At 48.8% G+C, this 18,243-nt stretch overlaps 1 protein-coding gene across 1 annotated transcript in view; it reads right to left on the bottom strand.

The window, feature by feature from the left end:
- Positions 1-17,966, bottom strand: part of BSN (bassoon presynaptic cytomatrix protein) — an 89,680-nt gene extending 71,714 nt beyond the window's left edge. The window contains exon 1 of the mRNA XM_028124547.2: positions 17,743-17,966. Within this exon, the coding sequence (XP_027980348.2) occupies positions 17,743-17,966 (224 nt within the window). The remainder of the gene's footprint in view (positions 1-17,742) is intronic.
- Positions 17,967-18,243: the final 277 nt, after the last annotated feature.

Raw genomic sequence — 18,243 nt, forward strand, 5'->3', positions numbered from 1 at the left:
CTGGGTGGTGGCGGAGGAGGAGGAGGAAAAGAAGAAGGAGAAGGACGAAGAGAAGGAGGAGAAGAAGAAGGAGAAGGAGGAAGAGGAAGAGGAACAGGAGGAAGAGGAAGAGGAAGAAGAGGAAGAGGAAGAAGACGAAGAGGAAGAAGACGAAGAGGAAGAAGAAGAAAGGAAGGAAGGAAGGAAGGAAGGAAGAAAAAGGAGGAGGAAAAGGAGGAGAAGGAGGAGCTCAATGTCTGACTGACTACCAGAGACCCTGGCCAATTTTGAGTTTCCATCCCCTCCTGTCTTGGCCAGCTCCCTCTGGTGGTGAAGACCCTGCAGAGTTCTGTGCCCCCGTTTTTCATTAAACCTCAACAGGGAAAAGGGGGCTAAGCCTAACTTTGTGTCCCCGTGCTAGGCAGTGCACCCTTCCCCAGAGCACTGATTTCTGGAGCGGTTGCTACTTTATTATTGTGACCTAATATTTTGACCGTAATGGCCTTTGGGCACTCAGGGTCCGCAAGTTTTGTTTGGTGATTAAATGTTTGTTAATACAGAAAATGAAGGGGCGCCTGGGTGGCTCAGTCGTTAAGCGTCTGCCTTCGGCTCAGGTCATGATCCCGGGGTCCTGGGATCGAGTCTCACATCGGGCTCCCTGCTCCGCGGGAAGCCTGCTTCTCCCTCTCCCACTCCCCCTGCTTGTGTTCCCTCTCTCTCTCTTTGTAAAATAAATAAAATCTTAAAAAATATATATATAGAAAATGAAGCTGAGCTACTATGAACAAAAACTGTATAAGTACACAACAGATTCATGGACGTGCCTACAGAAAGATCTTAGAAGTAGGCAGAGAGGTAATAATGCAAGGAAAGGTAGGGGAAAATAGAAGTTTCATTCAGTGACTGGATTGTGTGAATACTCACATCAACAAGATGCTTATGTCTTACTTATATAATGTTTTAAAAATCCCATCAGCACCTGGCTGGCTCAGTCGGAAGAGCGTGCAACTCTGATCTTGGGTAGAGAAGTGACTTAAATAAATAAATAAAAACTTTTTTAAAAAATCCAGAAGAGTCTCATTAATAGGGTTAAAACTCAAAAGTACCCTAATGTACCAGAAGTCAGGGAGTAACGTGAGAAAAAGATGCCAAGAAAAGAGCATGGGAACAAAGACCAAGAACAAGCCTCAGTGGCACTAGAGCCCTGCTTGGGCAAGATCCCTGAGAAGCATGTGGGGTAGCAGGATCCAAAGAGGGGTGAGTGCCACCTCCAGGCAAGACTCCTTCACAAAGTCACTGCTAAGGGTCCATCACCCTTCATGGGGCCCCCGCTATGCCCTCCCTGCTGGGTATTCAGTAGCCCACAGCCCCTCTGTGATCCAGTCTGGGATGAGAGATCCTGACTGGGATGCCCCAGTCATGCTAAGCAACCATGCAGTTGGCCCTGGGATCAGTGGTGTCATGGTCAGCTGAGGGAGGCCACCACATGCAGGCTTTCTTGCTCCCCGCTCCCCCAGTCACGTCCAGTATTTCTCCCCACCCCGTGACCCATGATTCCCCTCCCTTGGTGAATATAGCCAGACCAGTGGGGTCTCTGACCATCCATACCATGCTCGGGGGCTCCCACTGTCCTCATGGCCCTAGGGGCACCAGGCCTGGGTCTGGGAAGAGGCTCCATTTCCCAAACAAAAGACTTTTAAAGATCTTTTATGGACACTAAACAAAATCATCAACATTCCTGTCTTCACAAAAAGACTTTATGTCAGATTAATTCCATCGTGGTATGGGCTCAAGTTTTTCCAAAGAGGTCCTACAAACCCAACACTAGGTACTATTCCAGTCAAAGGGGAGAGGAAGGGGGGCAGATGGTGGCACTGTGTGTAGGAGGTGGCTGGGGGTGCCCATATGCAGGCGTCCACTGGAAGACTGAGACCTGAGCTGTAGAGAGGTTAGGGCGCTGTCAGCACGCCACACCTGTCATGTGAGAGGGAAAAGAAACATGGCTCAGGGCTGAGTCCTGGGGCCCTCAGGCAGGCGGTGCCAGTGGTGCCACAGAAGAGGCCAACAAGTAAACAAGGGGGTGCTACAGAAACCAAGAAGGGAGCTTCCAGAAGAACAGTGTGATCAGAAGCCCACAGGGAAGTGTCGGCAGCTAAGACAGGAACACATCCCCTGAATGGGGCCATTAGGTTGTCCCTGGAGCCCCAGAAAGAACCAGGGTCTGGGTGTGCGTGGGTGTGTGCGTGTGGACAAGCAGCTATTATCTGAGGCTCAGGCCAACCCACTACAAAACGGGAGGGGTAGGAGGTGCCAGAGAAGTTTTGGTGCTCCTTTCTTTTAATTGTGTGGCTTTGGCTGAGCCCTTCTTGCTCACCCAGACTGTGGAATCCAACCAAACTGACAACTGCATTTCCTCTATGAACTCAGAGTCTGCACACACCCCGATACACAATGGGACTAATAAATGCTTGTTAAACGAACACTGAATGAAAATAAACAGTGAACAAAAACGTGGGACAAAGAAACAACACTCTTAAACAATGAGTCTGCACATTTCGGGAGTAAAGCCTTCCCTGGGGATAAAGGAGGATCTTTGGAGAAGTTAATTTGTTGGGGGCACGTGTTGAGGGAGCTGCTTGCACCCTATGTGTCTAAACACACTCCCATGGCATGTCAGCAAATAATAATCAGCACACTTTACCAGAATACTCACATGGTTGTGGGTTTTGTTCCTAAAGGCTGTACATTCCAGGACAGCCTACACCCTGTTAACTTGTTCGAGAAGGTACCCCTTGCGCCCATGGCACCTCTCACAAAAGGAGAGATTGAACGATCTCTGTCTTCATTCCCAAGAATGAAGGCCTCTGACCTCTGACTCAGAGGCCTCTGGGGCTTGGCACAGAGTAAGCACACTACAAGGGGTGGGTTGTTCTAAGGAGTCTCACTGCAGCAAAGGCCTTGTCCCCAGACCCCATCCAACGGGGCCTGGACTCTTCTCTTCTGACCCTGGAGGCTTAATTCCCAAGGTCACCCTAAGACTGCTCCCCATCCCCAGCCCACTCTCTCCAGGGACAGGGAGAGTGCCAAGCAGACCAGTCCTCACACCGGATGTCCAATCTTTTGACTGACACATGAAAGTTTCCTCAACCCAAAGTGGCCGGGGAAATCCACCAAGCAGAAGCCAGGGGTGGGAAGACCCCACTCTTCGTCCTGTTCTTGGAAATGCCTTGCTATGGGGTTCTTGGAAAAAAACCTCTCTGGCCTCAGTCTTTCCATCCCTTACCAGTGATTCTGACCCTCTACTGGACAGAGCTACATAGAGGAAAAATCACTTTATAAGCAAAATCAATTACTACTAAGTATCATCACTATTTATTCAAAAGCAATGCATGCCTTTATCTGAACGTCTTGTTTTTTCCTGAGCTACCATCAGGGACTAGGGGAAATGAAGCTAAAGGAGCCTGACTAAGGCCCATGTTCTCTGAAAACCTTGCCAGCAGGTTCAGCCTTGCTTATTTCTGGGGTCACTGCCCCTCCCCTTCATAGGCTTGGGCTTCCCAGAATAAGTGCTCATGAGGGAGTACAGGGAATACAAGATGCTTTCCCAAAAGGCAAAGCTTCTAGTTTCTTCTTTCTTCATGCCTCTGGAAACGGGTTCTCGGCACCACCAGGCAGACCCAGAGCAGCAAGCCAGGGTCTGGATAACTGCAAGGGAGCAGTGTACCCCCAGAGTCTCCACCAGGCTTTCTGCCTTGAGGATAGGGAGGACATTTTTGCTTCCACACTCCATACTCAGGGGTGTGGAGGTTTTTACCATTTAGAAAAGAAGATGGTTGCATGACACCCGTCCCTGGAGCCCTGGATGGGTTTCTCAGGGCTCCTCACTCCTGATTGAGTGCCTGGGTAGGGACAGAGCAGAAGCTATGCATCTGTAGCTCCTCAGTCTCTGTGGTTTCACAGCTCAAGCAAGCCAAGGTATACACCGTGGTGGCCGGGAGGTGCCAAGAACCAGTGAGAGCACAGCCCTTGGGGGTGGCTCCACACTATACTCTGATAAAGCTGGGGAGTTAGGGGAAAGGGGGGCAGTGTGGCAGACCCGGCCTGTCGGGAGCACCCAGAGCCAGCTGCCCTGTCCTGCCTGCTCCCATTGTGCCCTTTCATAGGCTCAGCCCGAATCACAGCTCACCAAAAGCATCCCGCCGGGAAACCCCTCTGGCCCTGGCTGTCAGTGCTAAGCTCTGTCATTTGCAAAAATGCTTTCAGCACACAGGGAAAGCAGGGACGGATGCCTGGCTCCTGAGAAAGCCCTACTCCAGTCCACTGGCTTCTGAGCCAGCTCCACGGGCCACAGCCTGCCTCCAGGGCCCTGGGCCCAGAGAAATACACATCCCAGAGTCACAGTGGTATCTCTGCCCCTGGTGCCCATTGGCAGAGCAGCACTCCAGAGTAGCGGCCCCAGACCTGGAGCTCCCCCCCTCCTGCCCTCCTCCCAATCCCCCAAATCTACCAAGGGAACCCTGTCCTCCACCACTGTCTGAACTTCCTGGAGTTTCATGAACACAAGCGAGGGTTAAGAGACAAAATGGCTCTCTTCCTATTGCAAGAAGGGGTTTTCTGTGGCCCTGGTGGCCTGGGCTGAAACCCTGACTTGCAGTGGATTCTGAGAGCCTGTGGGATGGGCTAGGCCTCTCTAGGGAAAGCTCCAGCTTAAGGCCCAAATTCTGTATGTTTTAGCAGCTGTATGTGAAGATGAGGAAGATGGACCATAGTGGGCCCTCTGAGCTCCCCTTCAGGCACCCCTCATTGAGTCAGAGATCCCAAAGGACAGGGACCAAACCCCTAATCAAATTTAATTCAAATAGTTCTGTAGTAGGAAATAGGGCTGGTAATCTACCTGTTCACCTCCAGATCCTCAGCCCTGGATGGGAACCAGGCAACCAGCTGGTATTTAATTCCAGGCCTCAGACTGAATGCTTTCATTTGCAGCATTTCATTTGATAAAAGTTTGTCAAATTCACTGTACTTGACTCGCCCTCTTGGAACCCCAGTATTGCCTCAATTTCTTCCTCTTCCTTATCTCTTTCTCAGGGTATTTGTAAGAACAGGCAGCATTAATATTAATGCATGTGCAGGTGAGGTGCTACTTTATTTTTCCAGCCCAGACTTGAATGCCTAGCTGCCTACCTAATGTCTCACTTGGGTGTCTCTAAAACACAACTCGTCCAGGAACAAACTCCTGATCTTAGCCCCATGCCAGTTGCCCCCAGCGTGTACCACATGCTCAGGCCAGAACTCAGGGGTCCTCCTCACTCCTCTCTTTCCCTAACTCTTCAAAGCCAGCCGTTCAGCACTCCTCTGGCTCTACACTCAGTATATATTCAGAAGTTGAGCACTTTTTAGCACTTTCCCCCGTCTCTACTCCCTGACACTCCCTCATCCTGGTCATGACCATCCTGTCGCACCTGAACACTGTCCAAGCCCCTCACTAGTGTCCTGCCTCTGCCCTTGCCCCTTAAGCTTGATAAAACATAGCACAATGTGCACTTACTGCCTTGCTTCAGCATCCCATAGGAAACTAACCCAGAGCTACCCTGGTAAAAATACAAAACACCCCATAGATACACCGGGAAACAGTCCCATAAATACACTAGCCCATAGGCACACCAGGAAAAATACAAAATGACACATACACCAGGTTCCTCAATGTGGGGTTCTTTGTAAGAGGAAAAGCCTGGCCATAGGCCAATGTCCATGGATAAACTATGGCAAACCCATGTGACAGAGCGCTGTACAGATGCAAAAAAAAAGAATCAGGAGGATTTCTCCACTCTGCTACAGGGTGATCTTCAAGATATATTATGGGGGAAAAAAGCAAAGTTCAGCACAGTGTTCAGAATTTGTTACTTTTTATATATATAAGAGAGAGAGGTAAATAAATGTATATTGTCCTTATATTTTCAAGAAGAAACAATGGGAAAAAACTGATAAAGATGAATTCTTATCAGGGAAGGAAGAAAACAAGGTGGAAGGGAACAAGATAGAACTAGACTTCTCTCAATTCATCTTGTTTTATTTGGAACACATGAAAGTTTTACATAATTTTAAGAAAATTAAATCAAAAACATAAAAGTCTGTTGTTCTCAATGGATTTCTGCCCTTTGCCATGTGACTTTGCAATTCCTCCCACTGAGGGTGGAGAGTCTATTTTTCCAGATGTGGCAGACTCTGTTTTCCAAAAACAGCCTCAACAAGATTTCCACAGGGTCTTATAGAATCTGGACGTTCCCAACCAAGAGATGGAGTCCTTGTCTCCTCCACTCAAAACTGGGTAGGACTTTAGAACTGCCTCAATGAATAGAATATGGCAAAAATAACAATAGTCATAAAAGGCAGTACAGCCTCCAGCTGGCTTCCTCTCTTTCTCTTAGGATACCCTTGAAACCCAGAAACCATGTTGAGAGGAAGCTCAAACTAGCCCATGTGGAGAAGCACTGAGGCTCCCAGCTACTAGCATGAATCAACTGTGAGACAGATAAGTGATGAAGACACGTCAGGTGATTGCAGTCCCCCCAGGCTTCGAGTCTTCCAGCTGAAGCTCCAGTCACCATGGAGCAGAAATAAGCCATCCCATGTGCCCTGCCTGAATTCCTGACCTATAGAATCTGTGAGCAAAAGAGTGGTTGTTTGATGTCACTAAGTTTTAGGGTAATTTCTTATACACTCAGAGTAACTGCAGCACCATCCCTTAACTTTGGGCTTACATATGAATTGCTTTGACTAAAGTAATGTTAGCAGATGTGGACTGAAGTGTGTGCGTGCATGCGCGTGTGCGTGTGCGTGTGTGTGTGTGTGTGTGGTGTGTATGCGTGGTTAGGCATGCCCCCTGTGCCTCTGTCATCACCATCAGAAGAACATGCCCTGGCTAGCCTGCTGTCCAAGGAGGATGAGAGAGACATGTAGAGCAGACCTGGACTCAACTGGAGCCCGGAGCCTGGCCCAGATCAGAGAAGTCTAGCCAGCATGCCAATGCCTGAGTGGGAATAAAAAATTGCTCTTTGAAGCCACTGAGTCTGGGTTGATTTATTATGCAGTATGATCGTGGCAACAGATAAGTAATCAAAAAGCAATCCTTACAAACTGAACACAAACTAGAAAGAAAGAGCGTAATTATATATCTTCTTAATGGCAGAACCTCACTGGGAAGAATAATTTCTTTTTTTTTTTAAACATTTTTTGAAAATTTTATTTATTTGGGGGGGTGAGCACAAGCGGGGGTGAGGGCAGAAGGAGAGGGAGAAGCAGGCTTCCCGCTGAGCAGTGGGGCTCGATCCCAGGACCCTGGGATCATGACCTGAGCCGAAGGCAGATGCTTAACGACTGAGCCACTAAGGTGCCCCGAGAAGAATCATTTCTAATAATTCTAAAACACAGAACTTGTGTCACCAACAGATCAATGGATAAAGAAAATGTGATATATATCTACATAGATAGATAGATAGATAGATAGATAGATAGATAGATAGATAGATAGATAATCTTCAATGGAACACTACTCAGCCATCATAAAGAATGAAATCTTGCCATTTGCAATGACATGGATGTAACTAGAGGGTATTATGCTAAGCAAAATAAGTCAGTCAGAGAAAGACAATTATCATATGATCTCACTCATATGTGGAATTTAAGAAACAAAACAGAGGATCATAGGGGAAGAGGGGAAAAAAATAAAACAAGATGAAATCAGAGAGGGAGACAAACCAGAAGAGACTCTAAATCACAGGAAAAAAACTGAGGGTTGCTGGAGGGGAGGGGGTAACTGTGTGATGGATGTTAAGGAGGGCACGTGACATAATGAGCACTGGGTATTATGTAAGACTGATGAATCCCTGACCTCTACCTCTGAAACTAATAATACATTATATGTTAATTAATTGAATTTAAATTTAAAAAAAGAAAAGAAAATAATAAAACACAGAGCTTGGACTAGACATCCCTGGAAAGAGATAAACTAAGGACAAGAGAAGCCACAAGGAGATCTTAAAATACATTCATTACTATTATTGTTAGTAAAAATATCTATATTATTATTTTGAAACAAATACATGTATACAGGGCGCCTGGGTGGCTCAGTTGGTTAAGTGACTGCCTTCAGCTCAGGTCATGATCCTGGAGCCCCGGGATCGAGTCCCACATCGGGCTCCCTGCTGAGCAGGGAGTCTGCTTCTTCCTCTGACCCTCCCCCCTCTCATGTTCTCTCTCAAATAAATAAATAAAATCTTTAAAATACATATATATATATATATACATGTATACATTACGTGTGTGTGTGTGTGTGTGTATAATTCTACATATATGTAGAATGTTTGGATCCTGATTTGAACACGACAACCCTAAAAAATCATTTTTGAGATAATCAAGTCAAATTGAACATGGACTGGGTATTAAGTTATATTAAGAAATTACAGTTAACTTTGTTGGCTGTGATAATGTCATTGGATTAAAATAAAAACAGCTTTTAATATACTAGAGGTATATCCTAAAGTATGAGTGAAATGATACGTTTGAATTTTGATTAAAAATACTCCAGTCCAAAAAAAAAAAAAAAAAGTTGGAGGAATATGGATGAAACAAGATGGCAGAACACTGATCATTGTTGAAGCTGGGTGATGGGTTCACAGGAGGGGGTTCATCATTCCATCTTTTCTCCTTTTATGTGTGTTTGAAATTTTCATCTGCAGAGTGTTCACTGCCTCTGAGGACATCCTCCCTACAGAACCTAAGGCCGGTGTATCCCAAAAAGAGGCCAGAATGCCAGGGCCGACCAGGGAAGAACAGGCCTGCGAAAGAGTTTCCTCTGCAGTGCACAGAGGCTTCCATAGGTGCAAGGGGTGGTTGCCTCTCCAATGTGACCCGGCTCTACCGCCATCTTCCAGCTGACACCACCTCTAACCAGAGCTGACAAGGCTTTGGCCTCGAGGGCTCAACACTGACCACTCAAAGAGAGATACAAGGATTTGGAAAGTGGGCCCCCAGGGCCATAAGAAGGGGAGAAGTTCTCCCAGCATGATTCTGAAAACAAGTACTGTCTTAGTTATTATCCCTATTTCAGGAGACAGTCAGGATCCAAAGGGTCTCACTAGGTTGGAAGGGATCTCCAAGTACAACGAAAGAAGACATGGCAGGGACCCATGCAGGCCCCCACACATTCACACTCAGGTTATACAAGCCCAGGATGGAGGGAACCCAGCCTGAGACTGGACAAGTGTGGGATGCAGTGCCAGAGGGCACTAAGGGAGGTGTAGAATGGTCTTCTCAGGCTGATGAGTGAAGGCTGCTCATCCTCCAGGTTGTGTCACTCGTAGTCCATGTGACATACTGAGCCCTGGGTCCTGTTCTCTGAACCTCCCTGTCCTAAGGATATTGACAGCCTTGGGCCAAACAGCCCAGGTTGCCAAGGGTCCCAGAATCACATCCCAGACACAGGACCAGAGAAGTGAAGTCTAGAGAAGAACCCTGCAGCTGAGGACATGAGAGCATAGTGAGCTCCTACTAAACCTGTGAGCCAGAGGGCAGAGCCAGGCCAAGAGAAAGGAGGTGTAAGGAAGCCCATTTCAGGCAAACAGAAAGAACTTTCCAACGGTGGAGTCATCTGCCTGGGAGGGACCAAAGGCCACTGACCATTGGGTATTCACCCCAAGGCAGAACTCCTCCTTCAGAGAATATGGAAGCAGATATTTTGGCGTCTGTTAGGAGTTGGATTAGATGCTCAAAATAAAAGAAGGACAGAGCAAACAGATCACCCACTGAAGCTAAACCATGCTCCCAAAGGAAGAGGCCTCACAGGCCAGACCTTGACATTGGTGGAGACCTGGCCGGAGCCCACAAAGCCCACAGAGGTGCAGGAGAAACTGCCAAGAGCCCCACATCCATCTCCTCACTCTACAAGTGAAGGATTCTGCACAATTGCCCGCCTGGAGGAGGCAAAGCAGGCGCCAGAGCACATGGGGGACATGGGCACCACAACACTCAGGAGATAAGCGACCATGCACAGCTGGAAACGGAGCCTGCAGCAGGCTCCACAGGCACAAGTAGGAGCCCGGCCGGCTGGCCAGCCAACCCAGTAGGAGGAGGCCAGCAGCTTTGCAAGAGCCCCCACCTGCCAGGAGCAACTGAGGGGCAAGGTGCCAGCCAGTCCCTCTTCTGGCGCCAGGCTTGATTGTGAGGTCATCTTGTCCACTCTGGAAGATCTCTGGAGCTCGGAGGAAGAGCATTCCTCTTCATTTAAAGCTCTTCTAATGAACCTAAAGTCTGCACGACGTATCTATTTTCTCTCCTCGGTGGGGCTGAGGGATAGCAGGAAGCATCACCCTTCCTTCTTACTCATCTGACAACAATACGCTGTCAGAGATGGAGGGGACCTTTGACAGATGGAAAAGAGTGAAGACCTACTACATGTACAGCCAGCTTGGGGCAATGTCAGCATTGACTAAAGCCTGCGTTTCTGACCCCCACCCTGGAGGCTTCCAGTATTCTTCACTTCCCCACTGCACCCTATGCTGTCCTTTGCTCAAATGTCCTACTTCCTGATCCTTTTCTCGTCCTCAAAGCCCTCCCCATCTGAATGCTAAATTTTCCATCTTCTCGGAGCAGGAGGCGAGGAAGTGACGCGGTTCTCCAGCTGTGCCCAGTGTATGGCATGTCAGTTCGCTAAAGTCAGCTAGCTGGCTGTTCTTCTAAATCTCTCATATTAGGCCTTTGGAGTTCCCAACAGAATAAGTTAATGTTGTGAATGTGTTTTGTAAGCTGCAAAACACCATACAAATATATATTCTACTATTTCAGAATATGAAATAATACAACCCCTTTTAATCATGCTCTCATTTATCTTAACTCTGTGAGACAAAGAAAAAGCAGGAGCAAACTCTAATTTCAGGAAGTTGAGGGTAAATATCTAAACAAGTGCCTCTTTCTCTCCTACCAGACTGGGAGCTCCTGAGGGCACAGCCCAGTTCATGCTCCTTCCTTTGCTCCTCTTATCTCACCCAGTGATAGGCATCTAGTAGGTGTTCAGCAAAGGGTTTCCTGAATACATGGATAAAATTTCACTCTAAAATCCTCCTATTGCTAAGTAGAGCTTAATTGTAGAAATTCCTCACAACTGGCCCCATATACAAAAAGGGCAGGTGACCCTTATTATCTCCCTGCATGCACAAATCTATGGAATGTATAGGTGTGACCCTCAGGAAATTTCCTTACCCCCTTTACCTCCAAAGCACCCAAATGCCTTACTGATTCTTCCAGCATCCTAGGAAGGGATAGCTCCCTCCCCAAGACAACCGCACGGGAGAGCAACTCTGGGTCCAGGGGTAGTCCCAGACTGGGTGATCCTTCCATGAGCTGCTGCTAAGGCTTTTTGATCACCTCAGTGGTTGGGGGCCAAGTCCCAGAAGCTAACCCTTCTACTTCTGCTCAGGGAAAAGTCTTCACCTTGGGCCCCAACAGCAGCCCCATCCACTTCAGGGGCAGCCAGGACAACCCAAAACGTTCTGGATTCATCTCAGGGTGAGCTAGAGTTCCCTAGAAGCTCCCAATACACCTCCATGTGACACTCTTGTTAGAAAGAAGTGGAGGTACCAGGTAAGGGGTCTCCTCTAGAGCAAGGCTCTCTTAATAAGCCTAGATACCCATAAGAGCAAAGAAGAGATGGTGAGATCAGACCAGTGCTGCGACCAGCCTGGGGCTAAAGGTACAGCACAGATGAATCAGGGAGCATGCTTACTGGCTCCACCACACAGGTACAGCTGACCAGAACCGAATGTATAAGACACACAAGCTGCAGGAATGCCATGGGGCAACAGACACCCACCAGAGGCCCCATCTGCAAGAAGGGAGCCACAGGGACTGCGACACCAGAATTCCATCTCCCCTACCACAGGTCCCAGAGGCCATGGCGCCAACTCATTCCCTGGCTATGACTAGCTTCCACCACCATGCTGGTGAATGGAGGAGGAGAGGGCCCTCGAGGCAGGAAAGGAGCCTGAGCAAGTCTTACCAATGCAGTATCAATGCCAGCAGAATATGCCCCTGCCACCAACTGAGAGGCCCAGGCAGGAGTCCCTATGTGGCTAGATTGTCCACCAAGTCCCAGCTCACCAGGAAGACCTCAAGTCCTAAAGTGACACCTGGCCCTTGCTGTAGGCAGGCAGGTCTCAGCCACCATGTCACCATTGTAAACAGTGAGTCCCCAGGCAGGAAGGATGAGTAAGACCCAGACAGACAGGGCCTACAAGAGCGGCATAGCCAGGCAGGGGAAGTGAGGAACAAGTATGTGTAAAAACATGGAGCACAGTGTCCGCGGTGAAGCAGACCTCCAGTAAGAGTAGTCAGAACTGTTGTGACGCCTTTGCCAACCTACCTCCCCAGTCAGCCCCAACTGCTTGCCGATGGGCCACAGTCTCCAGGAACAGATTTCCCCTCAAAGAGCCTACATATAGTGGGCCTAAACCTGTGAGCCAGAGGTTCACATAGTAGGGTCTGTCTCTCCCCACTCCTATCACTGACATGAAGAAAGGGCAGGACCTCTGAGAAGAGAGAGGATTTATTGAAGCCCCAAACCCTATCTCCTAGCAGCCTACTACTCACATATACAGGGAGTGTTCCCCAAAGCTGGGTGAAAAGGCATGACCCAAGGGCTCTGAAAGCTTTGCCCTCTTAAACCCAGAACCAAACCTACTCAGAGGAAGAACTTTAGAAAAAAAAAAAAAAAGAACAGAAAAGTGTCCCATTGCATCATTCTTTGGCTCCCAAACTAGTCCAAAGTCTGGCTCTACTTTCAGTGAACTCCTAGCCCCTTCACGGCCAAAGCCCTCAACAAACTTTTTTAAAAAGCTAGAATTTCTTGACCAAAAGAACGAAATTAGAATCTGAATGGCTTCTAGATACAAGTTCCAGCTTAAAGGAAAAAGTACGGAACAGAGGAACATCTTAAATGACACCACAGAGATACAATCAGCATAATCCAGAATGCAAGAAACACAGGACAAATGACTCAGTCCTCCAGTCATATCTTGCAAGATGGAAAAAAAGGAGATGGAATCTACAGATTTAAAGAAACTCAAGAGGGGCGCCTGGGTGGCTCAGTCGTTAGGCGTCTCTGCCTTCGGCTCGGGTCATGATCCCAGCGTCCTGGGATCAAGCCCCGCATCGGGCTCCCCCCTCAGCGGGAAGCCTGCTTCTCCCTCTCCTACTCCCTGTGCTTGTGTTCCCTCTCTCGCTGTGTCTCTCTCTGTCAAATAAATAAATAAAATCTTTAAAAAATAAAGAAACTCAAGAAATGTATCCAACAAATGCAATGTGTAGGCCCTGTTTAGATCACAATTCAAACAAATAGACTGTAAAAATAAATTCATCAGATAATCAGAAAACCTGAACCCTGACTGGTATTTGCTGCAATGAAGAAGGGATGGTTATCAGGGTGTCCACCTGGTCAGTCAGTAGAGCATGCAGCTTCTGATCTCAGGGTCATGAGTTCAAGCCCCATGTTGGGTGCAGAGATTATTTTTTTTTTAATTAAAATTTAAAAAAAAAAAGGAAGAAGGAACCGTTTTCCTGTTTGGGTGTGATCGTGGTACTGTGGTAACGTTCATACAAAGCCCGTATGTCTTAGAAATACACACTGAAATACGGATGATGCAATGTGGGGATGTCTGGAAGTGGCCTTCATGGAGGATGGCAGGTGAGGAAGACAGACAAACTTGATCAGCCATGAGTTGGTGATAAATGAGCAATGGGAACATGGGAGTTCATTAGCTTATTCTCTCAACTTCTATGTAGATTTGAAATTTTCCATAATAAAGAGTTTAAAAAAGAAGAAGAAAAAAAGATGGACTTTCTTCCCCAACATCTCCATAACTTTTTTTTTTTTAGCAGCAATTTATGAGTCTTACCGATGCTGGGAAAAGCTCTATTTTCAAAGCTGCTCCTTTCTCCCTGGCAAAAGATGAGAAATGGCTGCCCCTTCGGGTGAAATTTTGACATCATCACCATTCAGATGTTAGGTCACTTTAGTACAATCCCCATGTCATGCCCCCCATGAGAATCCAGCTCCTGGGGCCCAACAGGATCTCTGAATGATAAAGCGCTGTTATTTCTAAACCTGGCAATTATATCCTTTCATTTCATCCTTACACATGAATCCCAGATTTTTCTAGAGCCTAACTGGTAGCTGATACAGTAAACAAGTCTGGCTAATCCCAGACTGGATATACTATACCTGACAAACCCATTTATTTTTATTTTTGTTTTCTTATTGGGATAGAATTATGACAAACTCATTTTGGGAAAGGAACTCGGACGGTGGTTCACAGAGTAGCCTCACCCACCATCCAGCACACGACCAGGCTCTGTGTGCCCGCTGCCATTGGTTCAAGATGTCTCCACGGCAGATGAGCTGGAAGTGAGTGAGAGGCAACCTCGAGGTGATCAGGGATTCTGATGGGTAATGAGGGAAAGTTGCCTCGCCTGGTCTGCCCCAGCTCTCCTCCACACCCCTGCACTTGGCCCCATTCTCTGCTCGCCGACCCTACCTATGTAGACCACATTCCTCATGCTATTTCTCCCTCTCCACATCTCAGAACCCCACCATTTTTCCCGCATGCCCTGGGTTTCTCCTTCTTTTGAAGCCTCTCCACTCTTCTCACTTGACAACCGTTCTATAAGCACTGTCTATTTGGCACTTCTCAGACACTGAGCTGCTCAGACACCGAGCCTTCTCAGCCTGAGCTGCTCAGATACGGAGCTGCCCAGCCAAATTCCATGATTTGGCTCTTTGAGGGCTGTCTCACCAACCAGACTGTGAGATGCTAGAGGACCGGGGAGCACTGTATACCCTTCCAGACCCTCCACAGAGCCCAGCACAGTGCTTGCTCTCGATACTGGTAAATACACCTTGGCTAATTGACTGAAGACCAATCTGCAAATGTCAGAACATGTCAAGTCCACACCAAGTCCACTATAGATTAGATAAGTTGTCACTGGTTTATGTGGCTCCTTTGTGCAATTTTTTAAAAAGGTGCTTTCTGGGGTACTGACAAAGTTTCATCTTGAACTGGTGGTATGTCATGGGTATGTACATAGGTTAAATCCCATCAACTTGAGCACTTCACTGTACATCAGGCATAAAAATAAGTGAATGAATGAATGAATGAATGAAAGGTGCCCCTTCCTCTAGGAGGATGCAGCCCACACCAGGGCCTACAGCTCGGATAGTAGAGCCTTCTCCGATCTGGCACTTCTTGAGAAAGGTACAACCTCTATAACTGTACATGCTACCCTGAGACCAGAAGCAGAGAGCCCCGCCTGAGGGGCTCCCCGATGCCCAAAGTGCCAGATCATCCAAACAGGCTAAGAGGCAGCACTACGGGTGTGGTGGTGCTGCCACTTATGGGATTCAAGTCAGGCTCTTCAGTCATAAATGGCAGAGTCACCCCCTCACAGAACCCAAGTGAGCTCAGTATGAGGATGAAGAGACTAACTCTGGGGTACCAAGGGGTAATATGGCAACCGGAAAGAGCCAGTGATCGACTCCCCCAGAACCTCAGTTCCACTCCCCTCTGGGGTTAGTAAAATGATCTCGCCCTTACCTACCCTCCACCTGCCTCGATGAGGCTTCCAACTGCCCCCAAATTTGCAAGCCTGTTTGAAACTGTGCCACTGCTCTTTCCTGAATGCCCAGAAGCACATGCCACGGGGCTTTTCCTCTATCGGTGGGCCAATCTGTTCAGTAGCCTCTCTGAACAGAGCATGCTTAACCTAGCATCAGGTACCTGAGATGCTCTGGTGAGAAGCAGAAGCCATTCTAATGCTGAAGGAGAGACATACTGTGGAGGTGCTGCTCATGTGAGGTACTGCGACAAGCTGAATATCAGCTGAAGCAGTAAATCCCATCTCCTAAGGGCCCCTAGTCCTGATTGGTGACAAGTAGCCAGATCACCCTGAGCTTGACAGCCATAGAACGTTAGCACCACCGGCCCATGGGTGAGGCTTGCCCACAGCCTGGAGCAACTTATGTGACTACTAACTCCAACAGGAGCCCCATGGTTCCTCAACCTACAGTAGTTCATGGGTCTGCCCTATAGCAGAATGCATAGATGGGGTAGAAATGAAACCCCAAAAAGGAATATGAGTAGTAGACACCAATCTCCTTCTTGCCCCTCTGAGCTGCCCAAATCTTTCCAAAATGTCACATGCTTGGCTCCGCAACATCAGGTAAACTATAAGCAGAGCAGCCTGTTTGGTTACCAGAAGAGAAATGTCAAATTCCCCATATAGAGAACTACCAATAACAGGGTGTTTTTCCATTCAGCTGTAGACGCTTTCCCTTGGAGAGCAAGCTCTAAAGCCTGGGTGAGGCTCCCTCAAGCTAAAACTCAAACAGCAGCTCAACACGCAGCAAGGTGGACAGTATTTGCAGTGCTAAGAACCGTAGGCTAACCAATTGCATTACTCTAATAGCTAATGTAAAATGGGCAGATTCCCCCTTTAAAGAGGGTGCTCACAGGCTGGTCTGTCTGCCTCAGGTTTTAGGCTATTAAGAGCCTTTCATTACTGTTGATTGTCTAAGAAATGACTTCTGAGGAAATAAACACATGAGAGGCACAGTTGGACAGCTGAAGAATCAAAAATCATGCTCCCTCACAGTTCGTGTGCTCCCACACAGAAAAGAAAGGCAACATGATCAGCAGACTCACATGGAACCAGAAGTGCCCCCTCCCCCCACCTCCCCGCCTAGGGTTTTGCTACTCCCTAGGCCCATTTGGTGTAAAGATAATGCCTTCCATTTTATCCTGTTGTCTCTTGGTAGCTTTCTGGAGTTTTCAATCTACTAATCTATCATATATTGGCATTCCCTTCCATTGCATTCACAACCACTTGAGTGTTTTCGTGGGACCTCAGTTGGCATACATTTTAAACAAGCTGGTTTCACAGTATTTGATCAGATATGTTCTGTTAAAAGCATCCTATGTGGGTTTCAGTTTTTCCCTGGTTTGAGGTGGTAATCTAAATCATAAGGCAACAGGAACATATTCGGTGATAGATGCTTCAATAGCATTTTTGCCTCACCTAAGAGTGTTTCACTAAACGTTGGTGAAAGCACATGACCCTGTTCATATTTTGAGCCTAAATAAGTACTTTTTGGTGTCTAGTGGCATTTTCCCTTCCTCCAAAGATGATTATAGTCACTAAATTCCCGAGGAAAGTGCATGACCAAGTTCATGGTTCAACTATTTCCATATCTCTCTGTTCCTCGCAGTGACACTTATCTTCCCTGACAGCCACTCCCATTGTGCTCTTTCCTTGGCCCAACACAATGGACACATGCAGACACCAGCAGACAGGGAGGACGTTTTCCATCCCACTGCTCCCCAGTGCGGAGGGACTTGGCCGAGGTTACATAAGCCCCTCCTAAGCCCAGCGTTGGGGGGTTAGCAAATTTGGGGTTCGTGACGGAGTCACGGTCTGCAGGCCCTGACTGACCCTGCGCTCACTCACCATCCTGCCTTACCTGGGCAAGGTGGCTTGAAAGAGAGGACCTCTCTCTGAGACCACCCGACTCCCGCCAATCGGGCCGGGTTCAAAGTGTGGCCGGACGTCTGACCTCGCTGTACAGACTACATCGAGGGGTCGCGGGCCCCGGCCCCGGCCTCAGGCTGCAGCTCCCCGCCACCCCCCCCACTCACCCCAGGTGCCGCGACGCGCGCTTACCTGCCAGGACCGGGGCCGGGGCCGGGGCCAGGGCCCGGACCGGGGCCGGGACCTGGGCCCGGTGGTCCCGCAGTTGCCCTCGCCGCGCCTGCAGCGGGGAGCTGTCCGCCGGCGGCAGGTGCTGAAGGCGGCTTTCCTGCGCCGGGGCCCGGGCCAGGGCCGGTGCCTCCGGGCGGCAGGGGCCCGTCGCCAGCGCCGCCCTCCAGGCTGGCCTCGTTGCCCATGGCTGGCGGGCGGGCGGGGTCGGGGTCGTGCTGGACCCGGGCCGGCGGCTCCCGGGCTGCTGCTCACACGCTCGGCGCCGCCGCCGCCGCCGCCATCTCCCAGCTCGGCTAGCGCCGCCGCTTGTCGCTGCGCATGCGCATGCGCGGCCCGCGCGGCCCTACCCTGCACACGCCCCCCCGCCTCCCCCGCCCCGGCGCGCGCGCGCGCGCGATTCAGCCAGGCAGTGAAGACGTGTATCCACAAGCCAGCGGCGGGGTCGCCGGGAAACAGCAGCCG

This window comes from Eumetopias jubatus, unplaced genomic scaffold, assembly GCF_037043125.1.
Source record: "Eumetopias jubatus isolate StellerSeaLion01/CBP00866 unplaced genomic scaffold, mEumJub1_p1.0 scaffold_1, whole genome shotgun sequence".
In the NCBI taxonomy this organism is placed as follows: domain Eukaryota; kingdom Metazoa; phylum Chordata; class Mammalia; order Carnivora; family Otariidae; genus Eumetopias; species Eumetopias jubatus.